Source organism: Ischnura elegans, chromosome 9, assembly GCF_921293095.1.
Source record: "Ischnura elegans chromosome 9, ioIscEleg1.1, whole genome shotgun sequence".
Taxonomy (NCBI): Eukaryota; Metazoa; Arthropoda; class Insecta; order Odonata; family Coenagrionidae; genus Ischnura; species Ischnura elegans.
The window spans coordinates 110790120-110808064 of record NC_060254.1 but is presented as its reverse complement, the minus strand read 5'-3'; the positions used below and the strand labels follow the sequence as shown (position 1 = coordinate 110808064).

At 39.4% G+C, this 17945-nt stretch overlaps 1 protein-coding gene across 1 annotated transcript; it reads left to right on the top strand.

Moving 5' to 3' along the window:
- Window positions 1–13774: 13774 nt before the first annotated feature.
- On the top strand, window positions 13775–14347 carry LOC124165040 (larval cuticle protein A2B-like). The gene has a single exon (XM_046542279.1). The coding sequence runs from the start codon at window positions 13775–13777 to the stop codon at window positions 14345–14347; it is 573 nt and encodes a 190-aa protein (XP_046398235.1).
- Window positions 14348–17945: the final 3598 nt, after the last annotated feature.

Genomic DNA, 17945 nt, shown 5'->3' with positions numbered 1-17945 from the left:
CCGCTACCTTCTAGCAGGGTACTCTACGCTACCACCATGCTCGGCAGCAAGCAGCCTGCATCGTAGTGGCGTTCATAGTCTCGCACCCAGGTGGCCTCTGCAGCAGCCAAACATCATACGGGCTTTTCCCAGAATTCATGCTTATCCGTCGAATTTTCGCGCGATTGAAAATTTTCACTTTTCATTTAATCGCGAAAAATAAATATCGTCATTTAAAAATGTGAAAGCGTGAAATACGTACTTCAGGAGTAATAATTTCGATCAATCTAGGCATTAAAAAATAATAGGAAACCACCCTATTGATAATAATGCAAGACCACCCTAACCACCCGAAGGCTGCATTTTGTGGAGTTGCGAGGCAAACGGAACAGCGTGCGGCAACATAACTCCCTAATTTCAAAACTTAATAATACCCATTGTATAAATAAGAAATGTTTTATTTGTTTCCTGTAATGTTTGCGCGTATTTGAAGGTCTGTTATACACAGTTTTGTAGATCAAATCAGATGGGTGACGTCCCTCAAACTCCACACCCTGAGTAAACCAATTTCTGGTATTTCTCATGACTCTTGCCAGCAAAGCATGGTAACCGTGGCATTCTCATCCTGGATATCGGTATTCAAAGCTTGCAGGATCCTTGTAGGGTTCTTGGATTGTTCACATTAATGCGGATTTAAAAAAAGCAAAGAAAAATATCACAGTGGTCAAATCAAGAGAGCGTCCCAACCACTCCAAATTGCCCCGGGTGACGTTGAGGCGCTCTGAGGAAATAGGCTCTGACGCCAAACACAAGCTATTCACTGTTTCAACGCATGACTGCTACTAAAATTGGTAGGAACAACATTTTAGGGCCACGCCTCTCGAACGAGAGCACTAGTGCTTCAGTGTGACATCAAGCGCCCGAATGGCGCGCGTTTTTAGAAAGTAAGTTATTCTGCATGCCGCACACTGCATGATAACGAAAAGGTAATTGCATTTGGTGCACTATCCCTACTAAGTTAGCATCAACTTCGCTTTTTAACCTACAGTAGGTATTTAAAATCAATTTAATTCCATCACCTCTCAAGTATACAGCGATTGGTTTGATGTAGCTTTCTTCTAATTTTCAACTCTCACAAAATAATTAGCTCGCCATTATTTGGTCTGATGAATTTTGGAAGTGATCGCTTGCTTAAGGATGCTCATGCATTCATACTTGACTTCCGTACTACGACATGTCCTTCGTAGAGAGGGAATAGATGAGGACTAGAAACGTCTGAAATAAAAGCGTCAGACACAAAAACACACCAAGTTGACAAAACTAGGAAATTTTATCAAAAGTAATCCGTCCATGACCACGAGATTTTTCTACTACTTAATATTTATATATGTTTCACATTCATTTTCAAAAGTTGTCCGGCATTCATTTTTTTTACTTTACATGATTGAAAAAAAGAGCTGTTCAACGAGTCTGTTTTATTTCGAAAACTTTTTGTACTCCAATTCATAATTCATAGACCAGTTAAAAAATTTCATCCGCGATGCAATTTGACTCACTAAAAATTATGTAGAATCGATCAAAAAATACATCGGGGAAACGAAATATTTCTCTAAATTGAGCCAAACATTCCTCTATAACATCTGCTATCACCGATCAATTTCCAGAATATCATTTCATTTGTTTATCCATAAAAGAATTTGAAAAGATAATTAGCTGCTGTAATACGACCAAAATTGCGACCAGTTTTATTCACTGTCACTGATTTTTTCCCCCATCGACGAGCGTGAAGAATTGGCTTTTATGGGAAGAACTGGTTCCAAGAAAAGAGAAGGGTATCATTAAAAATTGGAGCTATAAAAGAAGCCCCGTAATTGACATGAGTGACCTAATTCCGATGGATAGCATCCATTAATCTAAGTGAAATGCCACACTCGCGACCAAATTCTGACCAGGCCAGCCTCGGGCGAAGATGCCGTGGAAAGCGATAGTGATTTGTGCCATCATTCACCCAATTCCACATCATCCGACGCGAATTTCGAAAGAAATTTCAAAATTCCTGCTCCAGAAGACAGGATGGTCACCAGATCACTTTTTTTTCCGAATCAAGACATGCTCTTGATTCCCTGAAGGCATATAAATCATGTTTTTCAAGGGCGTTGTGCGGAATACTTAGAATATACTTCGGCGTAACTAATTCGATCGATTAATTATCTACCGCTCATGCGCTCTATTTACATATATTTAGCGAAATGAATGCAAACAGAAATTTCCACTTGTATGATCTTATATTGACATCGATGGTACTCAAATATCAGTTTAAGACCGCATGGCCATCGATGAAAACATGGAATACCTCAAATCGATGCAAATATTATACCACCCAAAAAATACATTACAGCTTTACTCTCCATGTAAATATCTCCTATAGTAATTTTCTTTTCACTTTGCGACTGTGTACAAACCCGGCCTGATAGGGTGGTTCCCTTTTATTTTTTATTGCCTAATTCGAAAGATTATTACTCCTGGAGTACGCATTTCACGCTTTTAGATTTTTAAATGACGATATCTATTTTTCGCGATTAAATGAAAACTGAAAATTTTCAATTGCGCGAAAATGCGACGGCTAAATATGAATGCTGGGAAAAGCCCGTGTGACGTCATTCTGGTTCCCGCTACCGCCGTGTGAGGTGACCTTGGGGCTTGGGTATGTGCGCCGCTGCAATGCAGGCTGTTATCAGGTAGCAGAGTATCCTGATAGCAGATAGCGCTTGCCTTAAATAAGGATTATTAATACCTTATCAAGCGAAGGAAACTTTCCGACCTTAGGCAATTTTAATAGGTGATTATTAAGACATGTTTCACTGGAGTCTGTGCCTCATGCATGCATTGGTAATCTCAGACGATGTAAAACTCCTATCTACTCGTATAGAAACTAGGTCCCTGATACGCCTCGTGGAGTGGCATCGCATGGGCGCCAATCTGGCCTTTTTCAAATGCAGTTAAAATTGACCATTGCCATTCGACTAAACTGGGAATTCTAAAACCAAATAATTTGTATTTAATGAGTACACCAATGGTGGGTAACTAATCGTAATCAATGCCTTTCGTTACCTTTGATGAAGGAAACTACCCTATTGGATAGAGCATTAGGGTAAAGGCTTCCAAGGACTCCCAAAGTAGAAGTAGCACTCGGAGACGAGGAATCAAGAATATACTTGCATTGTGTTGGGGTCGTTCTCTCCGGCCCGAAATTCCAGTTTATTTTAAAATTTCGGTCAAAAATGGTAGGTAAGCGAAATGGAGGAAATAATCATAATCCCATTCAGTCGTTGCCCCACAGCTATAAAATGAAAATGATAGTGGGAACGACTTACAAAAGATGCAATCGAGATCCGCCTCGAAAGGAAGAATTTCAATAGCGATGAAGGATTTCACTTGAGTATAACATGGAACCCTGCCCTAAAAATGGCGAGGAAAAGCAAACATTCATCCACCAATAGGAACCGACCTCACCTGCGAAACACGCCGTGTGAACTGGCCACTCTAGAACCGGCATCAACGGGATTGATGAAGATGACTAGCTCATTCATCGAAACGTCGTTTCGCTAAGGATGGAGTAAGAGGATCTAACCCGGATGGAAACCCGAGAACAGTTTACGTCAGATATTCGCCGAAAGAAAGTTACATAATTGATGAAATGAAAATTTGCCATTGCCCACTTTTTCATAAGTTGGTGACGTCATCGGAGTTTAGACTCATTGACTCGTGGAGAGAGAACCGATCATCGACTGAAAGTATCGCTCACTAGAGTGCTAATAACAACGAAGCACGTGAAGCGGTGGCGCGATTCCGATGAGGAGCAGCGAGCCGCTCGTCAGGACTCAGCGACGTCATCAACTCACCTATGCAAGGGTTTGAGCCATCGATATTTCGCCACAATTAGTTCGAGAAGTAGGCTAAGGATTGAGAAACCGAATATTATGCGCTTCTTAATCTTTTTAACACTACCACAGTCGTCAATGAAATAAAATTTGAGAACCCTAAATCGCTTTGCAATCGATTCAACATTACTCTCCATCTTGTTGTCTTATCATTTGGATGCATTTGTCGACGCATCGCATATCATTTCCGCTAAGTGTAGCAAGGGCAGATGGCGCACAACAGGTAGCGCTTGATAGTAAGGGTCCCAGATTCAAAGCCAGGGGGGTTACAAATGGTGACATTTCGTCGTCAACTTCCAAATTTTGGTAATACGACGTCATAAAATGCCGCCAAAACTCCGCCACCGACAGTTCAATGCCCCCCATCCGAAAAAGCTGGTTTGAGGCTGGCGACGCGTCGCTCGTGGCGGATTCCCCTCCCCTCCTCCAACGAAGGGTTTCTGTATCGCTTGACTTTGGCGCTTTGTTGAAATTTTCTGTGTTGGCTAAATAAGTAGTCGTGGCGTCATCTTCAATGTGACATGTTTGCATTCTTAAAATGTACTTCATCAGTATTATTATTTGTCCGTTTCCTCCAAATTTGTACTCATCCAAGAATCCATATTTACAATTTTTCCGACATCGTAGTTGGTAGTAGCAGGGTAGTAGCATGGAGTGTATTCAGAGTTGAGAAGTTTATAGTTGTGAATGTCAGTGAATCTCCAAACGTTAGGGCAAGAGAAGAATGCCTCAGTATCTCCACAAAGACCACCGCTGTACAAGGAGTGCAAGGATTTCATCGTAGTGGAATGCAGGAAGAGATGTTTAACAAAGGATCTAATAAGTGCAATAATAAGCTAAAAGTTCCCTCATTGAAAGTTTTTTATCCGAAACAGGCCTGATTAAAGTAGTCAGTAGGACATAGCGCAGGGCAGCTAAATTTGTAATGGGTTCCTACGATAACAGGAGAAGCGTGAGATGAGTTAGGCTGGGATGCGTTACTTGAGCGAAAAACGAAATGGAGTGTGAACGAAATATGGGTAAATATGCAGATTCAGGCGTTCGAAGATGACATAAAAGGTATACATCTCTGTCGTATTGTGGTTGAATAGATCAAGAGAGGAATATAAAAGGTAAAAGGACTGCATAACAGAGATATTTTAGACGTCGTTCTTTCCTCGGAGTACCAGGGATGGTAATAAATGTGTCATCGATGTAATTTATCGATACACTCGCTAGGTCAACCAAATGCATTCGATTTTTTTCCTAATCGACATCTAACTAGTTCTATGCAGCTGCATCGATGCTTATCCACTTACTCAATATTTTTTTATTTACTGCACAGTTGATGTCAGCTTGCATTGAGCAATGCATGATCGGTGAAAGTTCACATCGTCTGCTGGCATGTGGATGTGCTGTGGCCTATTTTTCTGATGAATACGAAGAGACGTAGCGCATTGCATGCCGAATGTTTGCGTATATATTTACCCTCTGTCAAACACCCTCGAGGTGATTAGTTCTCGATTTTCCAATTCGAAAAAAGATAAAATTACACCAGCTTTCATCGACTGCAAGTCCTGATGGTAACGTTTATAATACATTTAAGAAATTCAATTAAAGGCATTTCCACACTCTTTTAAACAACTCAATAAAGGGTATTTGTTGAAAAAGAGCGGTCCTTCAAAACGAATAACCCACTTAGAAGCCGAAACCATAAAACGAATTAACTGAACCTTGAGGCACTCCTAACAGAAATTATGCTGAGATTTACGTTTGAACGTAAAATAAACCAGTACCTACTATATTAACTGCGCAAAAAAATATCACAAACTGTTAACAAATGCGCCTTAACCTTGCCTTCCTGCCTGATGAAATAACATTAATAACGCTCGTTAAAAGAAACGAGGAGAGAAACACATCGAAAAAGGCACATGAGCAAAAGTAAACAGCTTTAATGGCGTCACAAAAGAAAACTCTCATTATGAAGAAAGACTTTAATCGAGGAAGAAAAACTTACCGTTGGCACATGAGGGGGAGACCCAACGAATGCTCTTCGCAATGTCGATAAATCAGATGAGAACGACCACTGCGGTAGAACCTGGTCGAAAATTAAGCAACGGCTTGAACCTCGATTCGGGCACAAATCTTTATTCAGTTGTTTATCACTCACTGGATTTCGCGCGGTAGTAAAAACGTGCGGGCCCGGTAAATGTTGAGATCCACCTGTTGCAAATTACAAACAAGATGTCACAACACGGGTGGTGAGAGGGACTTGCGAATTCCCTTGTGATCGTTCAAGGAAGCTCAGGAAAAATAATGAATACGTTTCAAACGAGATATAGCAGTATGTATATCGGGAAGATGACAAAACTGAGAAAAAAGTGACAAGGAGAAAGTGGAGCGTAACAGAAGGTACTCTATATCTGTCGGGTTGCTTAACGGATCGATTAGAAGACGTTTTTCTTAAGTTAGCCCGGGATATGAATGCAAATTAGCCCGAGAGATGAAATTGAGAGGAGGGTCATAAAACCAGACTGGTCTCGATAGAATTAAAGAGAGGACCAGTCCATCCACGCGGCATCACATGGAAGGTATCGACCCTCTGGCTGGAGTTTGGCTTTAGGCTGCGCAACCTCAATCACTGAAGCATTATATCATCTGATAGCGTTCCTTAAAAAAATTGATAGCCCTTTTGAAAAAATATATCGCCTACGAAACACTGAAAAGATTGCTTTCAGCGAGTCGACTGAATATGAAAGAAACCCAAAAATCTGAATCATTTCTTCAGAAAAAAAGATTATTTAAAGAAATGCTTAATGCTAAATGCTACGTATTTAAAATAAACAGTTATAATGAAATGCTAGACATCGGCAATTTAAGCAAAATTTATTTTCATTTAATAAATCAAAATTGATAGGTAACTATGATATGTATTAACCCTAAGTTAGAATAAAAAATCGTATTCATTGGAAAAAAAGATGCGTCAAAATGTTAGTCTTTTCATCTTCATTAATTTACAATTTAATTCTGTTTTATTATTCTAAAACAATTTAATAACCTTTCATGCTTTTGCATATTATAATAATGAAATTATATTGGTCCAAAGCTCTGAATAAAGTATAATAATATTCCGAAACGTTGGTCAAACATTTTCAATTAAATTCTCAAAGACCTACACTCGAAGATACTAATCGTTGCGGAAAACCCGACATAAAAAGAGCAGTGAACAAAGTTAAAAACCTATGGCTACTACTTCTCCTTCTATCCTAAAATTTAATTCGTGAAAATATTACTTCAGACACGTTTTTAACGTTGTTCCTGGAGAACAAACGAATGCCATAGCACGACATTTACTGATAAGCCCGATATTGCTGATTATTAAATCGTTTCAGGAATACTGCAGCACATATTTTTCCCTTTCGACTATCAACAAAGTCTTTCTGACTGTTGGTTGACAAAAATCGGTCGATAGTAACTACAAGGTCTGTCCTGTTATTACCACAAATTTGATATAAGTAAAAAAAGGCTTCCATAGTTGGTTTCACATGAGTCTGATTCAAGTTATAATTCTTCCTGACTCGCTTAGGGGAAGTTCAGACACAAAATTGCAATATTTCAACTCTAAATCAAGCAAATTATGAGTGCATAATATTATCTACTACCAAATTTATATCCCCCAAAACGCTGAACACAAACATGAATGGAAGAACGTTTCCTTTAAAAAATAACATAAAAATGTATACCAACACTCTCATTTATGACACTTACTTATCATGACAGCTTGACCTAGGAAGATTATTTAATTCCCTTACCCAATAATAGAACGTCCAATCAGATAGTTAGCTTCCCAAATGAATATTTCGATGAGGAGGAAGAAAATACTGCGCTTAAATGCTTCAAACATACATTTCGAGATACGTCATGTAAAACTTGATTTAACAGGGGAGATGACTCCAAGAATCCAATGCAGATCTGGTTGCAGGTATGCAAGATCAAGTAGGACTAGAATAAAATTCCAGGAGGGGAAAAAAATGAGAAAGCTTGGATATTTTACCAGTCTTACATGCGTCCAACCATTAGGCCATGGGGCATGGGCTCTAAACATGTAGTAGAGGACAAACCGATGGAAATATCAATCCTAAAGCAAATGCTATGCAGTTATGTTACTTTTTATTACTGTAACATGATATAATTTAAAAAGATAAAATAAGATAGATATAATAAAATAAAATAAATCGCGTTGCAGGCATATGTAATAAATTTATAATTTAGCCATGGAACTGAAATTGCATTTCGAACCTCTTTATAGCCTTTATAAGGGTTGGAAAAATATATAAAATGAAATCATTCGATTTAAACAGCCTTTCGAGAATTTCTGACCCATATTTTACGAATGAAAACTATAATCCCGAAATAGTTGCCAACTTACATCTCAAGATAAATACTGGAGTTATTGGAATCATTAACTTATCTCGAAAGCATGATTAACGAGATGGAAGAAGCACAACAGACATGCAAGCTTTGCAGAGAACAATAAAAGGCAACCTTAAAAGCAAAAATTCCATTAATCTCACCCAAGATCATACGACTGGAGACAAGGATTCAACATGGGAAAACATTCAAGAAGCCGGTGGTAATAAAAGAATCATGCGTCATTGGAAACGCTGATCATAAAAAGTTGGGTCCTTTGAGACGTGTTACTGGCAGCGGATGCTGAAGGTCAAATGAATGGCAAGGGCGAGAGAAACAAGGCGTTGTACCAACAAACAAGGAAGGACAGGGAATGGTGGAATACTACAGAAGAGCACTAACATGTGGATGCACCAGGCCTTAAGACAGTAATGACGACAAAAGTATGCTGGTGGGAAAAGTGAGGAAAGAGTCCTCCGAGGAAAACTGATCGAAGTACTTGAGGCGTATGAAAGGAGGGAATGAAGATATGCATCACGGAAGTGAATTAAATAGCTAGGGAAATGGAGAGATGCAGAGTATAGATCAAACTTAGGTTTATCAAGACCATATTCCGTACCAAAGGATACCTCGAAAATATATCAATGCAAACATCGTTTTGCAATCCAAATATTTGTATTCTGCAGTGCTCAAGTTCCCCTATCCCCCATGGAAGTTCTTCTCCCTCCCAGTAGTTCACACTACGCCTTTTCTACGCTGGTTACGGCTGACCGTGGCTCCAAGACGGGTTGTAAACGCAACTTATAGTCGGTGGTAGTTGATGTGTGTGGAAACGGAAGTTGGTTGAAAGCTGGTCAGAAAAAGAGGAAGGCGAAGTAGCAACACAGCACGAGAGAAGGAAGAAAAGAAAGCATTCAGAGAGGAGGAGGACTATATTCGCCGGAATTTTGTCAAAGCAGGAAAGTGCTCCAGATTCATACTGTAAATTTGTTGAATATTAATAAATTGATATAAGATTTGCAATATACTTTATCCTGTAGTCAATCAGCTCGCTTCGTATTGCCACGAACATATTGTATAATCACCATAATTTTTTTGTAGGAAATAACGTAGAATGTTCGAAACTACCTAAACAAAAAAAAACAGATTAACTCAATTATTTCAATCTTTTGCAAAGATTTTTTTGTCCCGGTCTTTTGAAAAAGATATCTTATGCTCATCCATCCTTGAACAAAATTTCCTCCCTGTCCAATATAAAATATCAGGATAACTGCTAGTATTAATATTCTAGAAATTGAATTTAAAAATCGGGTGGTATTAAATAGTCCGAAAAATTACCGCGTTTTCTCACATGTTCCATAATATGAATTTATGCCCGATAAATTCGTCAAACATTGAATTGAAATAAAATAAAGTTATGTTTATGGCATTGCATCAGATTGGATCATGTCCTTTGTCAAAATCAGAAAACAGTAAGTACTTAGACAGCAAGTGTATCTCAATACTAAATCATCGCAACAAGAGTGCCTCACTTGAGGCTTAAGGCTCAAGATCAGGACCTCGTTCTATAACCTATATCAATAATGTGTCAAAATATTAGAATCCAAGGTAGGTAGTGGAATATGTCATTGATACCAACCAAATTATTTATCAATAATTAATTTTACATATTTTCATTCTCAAACCATCGAATGCAGCTCATATTGGCCATTTTACGTCGTGGTATTCAACAAATTCAACTATTAAATGTACACGAACTACCATGCCTGGTCATGGGAAATCTACCCAGGCGGGAGTCGAATCCACGACCTCCTGTTCAGAAAGCGAGGACCACCTCGCGGCCACCGTGGCCGGCCAAGGATTCAAGGATTTACTTCGAATTCAAGAGAACAGTGGAAGAAATGCAAACCACGCCATGAATGAAATGATCTGTTGGTAACCACGACTGGATTGACTTTTACGTCGTATAGGCCGTTTTACACGGGACAGTTAATATCGCAATCTAACGTACGTACGAAGGCGCAATCAAAACTGCGTCGTGTAGAGCGGTAAATTGCTGGAACACATGCGAGAATGCGTGGATGCAGAGACAGCAAAATAGCCATTGCTCTAATTCCGAGATTGCATGCTCGTAATATCGACAACTTTTTCCGATAGATGCCGCAGTGGTAGCCATGAATATTATTCAGAATATTCTCGTGAACTGCGCTAAAATTCCCCTAATTTATACTTAAAAATAAGTATCAGATGCGAAAATGACAAGCTGTGTGGGAATAAATGTCTGACTACTTATAAGAAATATTTGATTTGCTAACTTTGAGTGATTTTCCGATAATTGTGTCTTGAATGGCTCTGGATACTCTAGTGGTAGATAAACGCAGGAAATATAATTAGAATATCGTTTTTCGCGCATTTATCTATACGTGTCATATTAAGTATTGAACTATAAGAAGGTTTGCGACGCATAAACTTTCTTATTCTGCCATATCGATTTGTTTAATGAGTAAATGATTCATTGAATCATCTCGAGTGTACGCTTTATGAACATACATACTGTATAAGTTAACGATAAGTTCCATTACATTTCCGATAGATATGAGATTCATCATATACAACATATGTGTTACAATATTCTAGAGCATTCGATGTATTTGATAGACGTGAAAAACTTGTAATTTTCGCTTATGATTTCCGTCTTATTACCATTAGTGCGCGTCGTTGAAAAGTACGAATTATAGGTATGGCAAAAGAATTCTTAACCATGCGCGGGATCTTCGCCTCCCTTTTAAGTTTTTTGCCTCATTAATTGTACGCATATTATCGTCTACTAAAGTGCCAGGATAATCGCCTTTGTGTCAGTGTATTTACACGAAACAGACCAGTATCTCAACAACTGAATTTCGTTTGTTTTTTGTTCTAACAAGTAACTCGCGCACTCAACGGACGACGAAATTTCGTGAATGAATGCTAGATTGCCTGTGCCGTATAAAGCGGTAACGCATTCCTCTGCGCAATAATTATTGCACTCAAGATTGAGAAATGAAGGTAGTGCTAACCTTCGCAATGACGTGCCCCGTGTTAAATGGCCTTAGGAATGGTGTAAGGAACAATTCTCGACAAAGGACTCCAATTTCTACATTCCTAAGCAGCTTATGCATACTATGCGTAAAAGTTTAAAATCATTGCAACCAACACAAGAACTTTGTCCTGCACATTCGCCATTCCCTCCCGATAGGTTATCAATTCATGTCTTATTTGGACCTACTTTACCATTCATCAGATGCCGCCTGTGCCTAACCATGGTTTGTGAAAATACACGCTGGTTCTGACGTCATCTTTACGCTAGTTGAGAATGAAGGTAGTGAAAAATAAGGCTCTTCATACCCGTGTCCATCTTGGTAAGCCCTTGGTGCTAGTTCCTCGGTCTTCCTCCATTCGGGACATTTCGATCGATTTTTCATTCCCCTATGTTTCCCACCCAAGTGCTGTATCTCGTCACGTAGTCTATACATCGCGTTCTTCTTTGTGATACAGTGATCCATAGTGTTCATCAGTCTCATATTATTCTGCATATCACCTCATATCACCGTACTTTTTTATTTTATCGTAGGCATTCACCCCCAGCACCGCTAGTATTCAAGCCCTCTATCAGATCGCATTTTCCGATCGCACAAGATGCGGAACCATATAATTCCACTGCGTGTACGTATATTTTCAGGTTCTGTGCTCTGCTCTCCAACCTCATGCTCTTCGGGCGAAGTAGCGACCTCCTCTCAGCCATGAACGCCCCCTAGTCTGTGGGTTATTCGACTCTTCATGTTTGCCATATGTCACATGCTAATATATTCATGAGGTATCTTATTATATAAAAAAATACAATTCAATGAAGGAAATCTTATCTTAACTTCTTCGAATATCCATCATTAGGCATTCACCCAAATTACGGTAGAGACCATAAAAAGAAACAGGCGCTAAAACAGCCCACGGACGTAAGTGATCATCACACCAATGGCAAACAAAGATGGGGGGGGCGCCCCCCCCCCCCTTAGGCGGTGCCACCCGTAATGCCATACATAGCAGAACCTCAATTGTAACTTTTTTATATCATAAGAGGGCATTGTCTTGAATATGTGTATAATCACTTTAATTAAAAATTTCTGAAGCCCCTAAGTTCTCCCCCCCCCCCCCCCTGTATCCGCTACTGCCTGCGTTACACGCGTCAACCAGCGACCTCTATGCGAGCACAAAACGAACAACTGCAGGCCTCTCTACCACAAAGGACGCTGACTGAGGAAAAATTAGCGATCTTCCGAATTTCCACGTTACGAAAGGATGGGAGTGGACGAATTTCGGTATGGCGATCCACTTTTTATGAGATGTGTGGATAAAAAAACCTACGTCGGGAGCAAACTAAGGAGGCGTCACCATGAGATGGGTGGGGGGGGGAATCTTAGCCCCCCGCCCTGGGGGTGTGGTCTTCTCTGGACAAGAGACGAGCGGGTATATAAGCTGAGGACCGCGTCCAACAAGGCACTTGATTCAGTTCAACCAGCGAAAATGGCAGCTAAGGTAAGTCACCTGAAACGGCCCATCGCTTTTAAAATGGTTCCTTTGATTTTCCATTACCTTTATCGAAAATCGGGATACATCGAATTAGATTACTTGGTTCTTCCTCAAACGCGTTTCGAAAAAAAATGCGATAATTGTGGATAATATACTCTTCCCAGGGAAGTCTATCAATTCGGAGTTCATGACTCTAGCAATAATTAGTGATCGACTATAAAGATATCTCGATTTTTCATCAATTAAGCAATTTCAGTCACCCCAGCAGAAATTTCATCCAATATTAGGCATCAAAACCGCCCACAAATTCGACTTTGAATTCCACAAATTTCTCTTGTCAGCTAAATTCGATAATTTAGTTCATCTAAGAACTCGAGCTAAATATTTTGACTCTTTGTTTTTTACTCAACTTTGTTTCGTAATAAAATCAATGAATGCCGAGTAATTGCACATTGCCTGAGTAACAATTTACTCGCACTATATAACTCTACCATTAGTTTAAAATAGGTTGAAAGGAAATACGAATGATTCAGTCATTAAAATTTGTGTTTATCGCTACTTTTAAGTAAAATACCAATGGTTACTCATGCAACATACGCAATGCGTGATAATTTTCCTCCCGGTGTGTATAATATCGACCTCAGCTTTGTCTAATAAAGCAATATTATTAATTATTTGTTATTAATAACCACAAGCTGATTAATTCCGCGAGTGAGTCACATAAAACGATACAATGTACGATAGGTTCGATTTTCATCGTCAGTGAAGTTTTAAAGAATCAAGAAGGTTTCAAGAAAACTATTCAATTCTCCCCGAGATAAGACAAAATAAAGAACAATTGCATCGGCATCTCAAATGTGTTCTTTTTTACCTAAAACGGCTCTAAATAAGCTAAAATATCAATGTTTTTTCTCCTCCCCCTCTTCACAATACAGCTCTTGGTCCTCCTTGCTCTGGTGGCCGTGTCCCAGGCGGGCGTCATCCCATCTGCCGGATACTACGGATCTCCGTTCGCCTTCCACGCTCCCACCTTCGCAGTGGCCAAACCACTTATCACCGTGGCCAAACCAGTGGCCATCGCTAAGCCAGTCGTCGTCGCTAAGCCAGCCGAGCCGGAGCCCTTTGACCCCAACCCTTCATACAGCTTCCACTACGAGGTCAAGGACGCCACCACCGGAGATGACAAGTCCCAGACAGAGTCCCTGGAGAACGGAGCCATCAATGGCATGTACTCCCTCGTCGACCCAGATGGCTTCAGGAGGACCGTCGAGTACACCGCTGACGACGTCAACGGATTCAACGCCATAGTCAACCGGGAACCCATCGCCGTGGCCGTAGCCAAGCCAGTGGTGGCCATAGCCAAGCCAGTATTGACTGTTGCCAAGCCCCTGGTCTACCACGCCCCCTGGGCCTCAGCCCCTGTGGCACACGCCCCCTGGGCCACCGCCGCTGTTTCCCACGCACCCTGGGCCTAAATCAACCCTTCCTTCCATTATAAACCCCACAGCGCCGTCCAGAAGGTTTTCCACTACTAAAAAAAAACCATCTCTGAACGACCGCAAAAATTTAAATCCTGTAATATACTCCTGTAAAGTTGTACAAAGTGAAATATATGTTCTCCTATATTTTTTGAAAGACTGATGTTTTTTTTAAAGCCCATTAGAGAAAGTTTACTTAACCGTTAAACTTGGCCACTTTGCGCTTGCGTTTAAATAAATAAATCATACGTAATTCCACTGCATTAACTATGTGTGTAAATACCATACGACAGCTTCAATAGCAAAATCACTGAAAAATCTCGTCAACCTATCTGGATTACAACTACAGTTGGATATAAGAATCATAAAGTAATAATAATAATCATATTAATTTCTATTTCGGTCGTCAAAAGTAACTCGCTCTTCGATTCGAAACTATTATGATTTCTGCTAATTCCTTGGTGAAAGACGTTTCGTTTTAAACGGTCTTCAAACTTCCACAAACTTCCATTGCCCCCAAACTCCAAACTTCTTACATACTACTATAGATACGACTATTATAAGCCGTCTTTTAGAACAGAAACAGCGTCATTTTGCTTCAATCTTGTGTAAAAATATTAATTGAACTTTTTCAGTGATCAGCGAGATGCCAAGAGAACTCATATATCACACATGCCTCTGGAAGAAAGCTGTACAAAAATAATCATCGCAATTCATCAATACGAAGATTTATTTTAATCTGTTCTCCCATCAGCTAACCTTCTCATATTCACGAATTTATTTTCTATTACATCCGTAATAACTTTTCCTTTATCCTATGCAACTCATCCCTTACTTCGTCTCTATTCCAGTCCAATTCCACTGCGGTAATTACCTTTGTCAGATAGGCATGACTCGTTGACAGCAAAATGCGGTTAAAATGCACAAAAATATTTCCATGTCAGACCATTTATCCGCTCATTGCGCACACTACAAATACCTCGGGTGAGAGACTCACGGGCTTCCAACCGGGTTAAAACGACGACGACTCCACGTCACTAATATTTTATTTCTTCAACCGGACCTGGAGGCATACTGCGATTAAAATATATTAAGTTCTCCGCATCTCTCTACTAGATATCTGCTCGATATTGCTAAAGCAATGCTAGCCGTTTTCAAAGAGCTAATATCTATAAATCCTGTCAAATTCTAAATGATATACGACTAGGTTTTCATGTAACTTTGATTTAGAGAATGATAGGAGAGGAGAGGAGTGGATTTGATGAACACAACTACTTTGTTGTGCAATATATCTATCAGCTCGCGTGGAAAAATAAACCGCTCTTTTCAGCTGATAAGCGATATGATATAAAGAATAATTTATATTCTTATGCCTGCTCAAAGATAATTGGTAGCGCAAGGTAGGAGTGATATTATAAAAATTCACATTTGAAGTAGACACCAACAAAATGGGAAATATGGGAGACGCAATATACCCAACTTTATTATCTATTTAAGCTTAGCCGTGCACTTCATGTCTCCAATAAGGAATGCCAAAGCGACATTTTAACTGATTTCCACGCAGCGCTTTCAGTTTAAATGTTTTGAAGACTTTGGTGTGTGGCTGCCGTGTACAAATGACCAATCCTCTCCTCCCCCTCATTCTCTTAATCAAAAGTTATATGAAATGAAATCTTACATTAGATCCAGAGTGACTCTTAAGCTTTCAGAGAATAATCTTATCAAGTTTCTTGAATCACGACGAAAGATTAATAGGAGACAAGTGAAAATAAGGCTGCATAAAGACTTGCGAAAAAATACCACTGATGGAAAACTGATTATTGGCGAAAAATAGCATATAATTATACTAATTACAGTCCAGCCAACGAACTAGATCATCTAGGAACAACCAGTGGGAACCGCTGGTTCATATGTTCCCTCGGTTGAAGAAGAGTGGAATGGATAGCCCCAAACGGAATCACACTTTTGAGATAATCTACAATTTTTTGCACAATATTCATGAAAACCCCAGTTCAAATGAAGCAATAGCGCGTATTAATGTTTTCAATTGAATCTGCATAAATTCATGAGAATTCGTTTCTGCACCGCATTGAAAACAATAGACGCACGACACACGATTATGGACCAACATCCGGAATGCCAAAATGATATATTTTGAATCATTTTGGCATTTCAAAAATTTAACTGTAAGCAGATGAAGTTGTTATGTATTAAAACTAGACGATTACCCTCGTCAATAAAAGTACGCGTTTTATGATGTGCGGCCCCCATTACTGGTCCATAATCTTGTTTAGGGACAGAATGCAATTGGAAGCTGAAGTACAACAAGCAAAATTCTCTTGGCAATAAGAAGCAAAAATATTACATCGAATTAAAATTACTCTTACAAGTCATATACAATTGTAAGTACATAATGAGAACATATAGTACGAGGCGAGTAAGGGCCATTTGGTCACAGTAGGAAATATATTCAAATGAAACACATTTATTTGGCTACAAACCTACTTCACTTCTCTGCATAATCGCCGTTCTCTTCTAAGCATTTTCCATAGCGCTGCAACGGCTTCTTCAACCCCTCTGTAGAGAAGCTCGAGAGTTGAACCAATTGGACTAAGCCACAGCCTCACACTGCTCTCAAAACCAATAAGAAAACTCAAGATTTTCTCAGGGAACTCTTTGACCACCAACCGTGCAGTCCTTACCTACGTCCTCTCCTTGCACTTGAAACAGTTGCTCCACAGTGGACAACATTTCGAAACCGAAGAGGAACTCAACGGCGTTGTCCATTGGTTGAACTTTCAGGCGGCAAACTTCTATGCAGAGAGGTTAAAGAAGCGGTACGAAAAATGCTTAGAAGTGAACGGCGACTACGTAGAGAAGTGAAGTAGGTTTGCAGCCAAATAAAAGTGCAAATAAAATGCGTTTCATAAGAGTATATTTTTTCATGTGACCAAACGGCCCTCAGTTATGAATTTGCCTCGTAGTAATTAGGAGGAATATACAAATCAGGCAAAAATTTCCTGGACCAATTTGAAAAAATATACCAAATAAATAAACTAAATTCATTGACATAGGTGTTTGTAAGTTAGGTTTGAAACATTTTGAACGAGCGTCTTGGCAGGTGGCAATCCACATTTATTTCGGTAGCAATTCGGAATTGATAAGGGCGGGCGAAGGAGAGGAGAGAGCCTCAGCGCAAGCGATCTTTCGTCCCACAAAGGTAAAGGTAACCACGCGACAATGAAAGAAAAAACTATTCTCCAATGGCCGTCGCCTTAGGGATCATGTCACAGGAACGAAAAAAGTGACTGTCCTGGCACATTATCAGTTATTATGCAGAGCAAATATTCATTGTAAATATAATAATTTTATTGCATTATCATTGACTAAATAATTTATTTCAGCCACTACATTTTATAACTCTAATTTAATACCAGAAATTTTATGAACAACAATTATTACAATATTATTTAATGGCTAATACTTTCATTTTTCACTTGACCTTGAAATATTATGGCACCAAGGATGAATGGAAGAAGGTTATCTTTTAAAATTAAGATAAAAATTTAAACCAATATTTCCCATTTTTGACGCC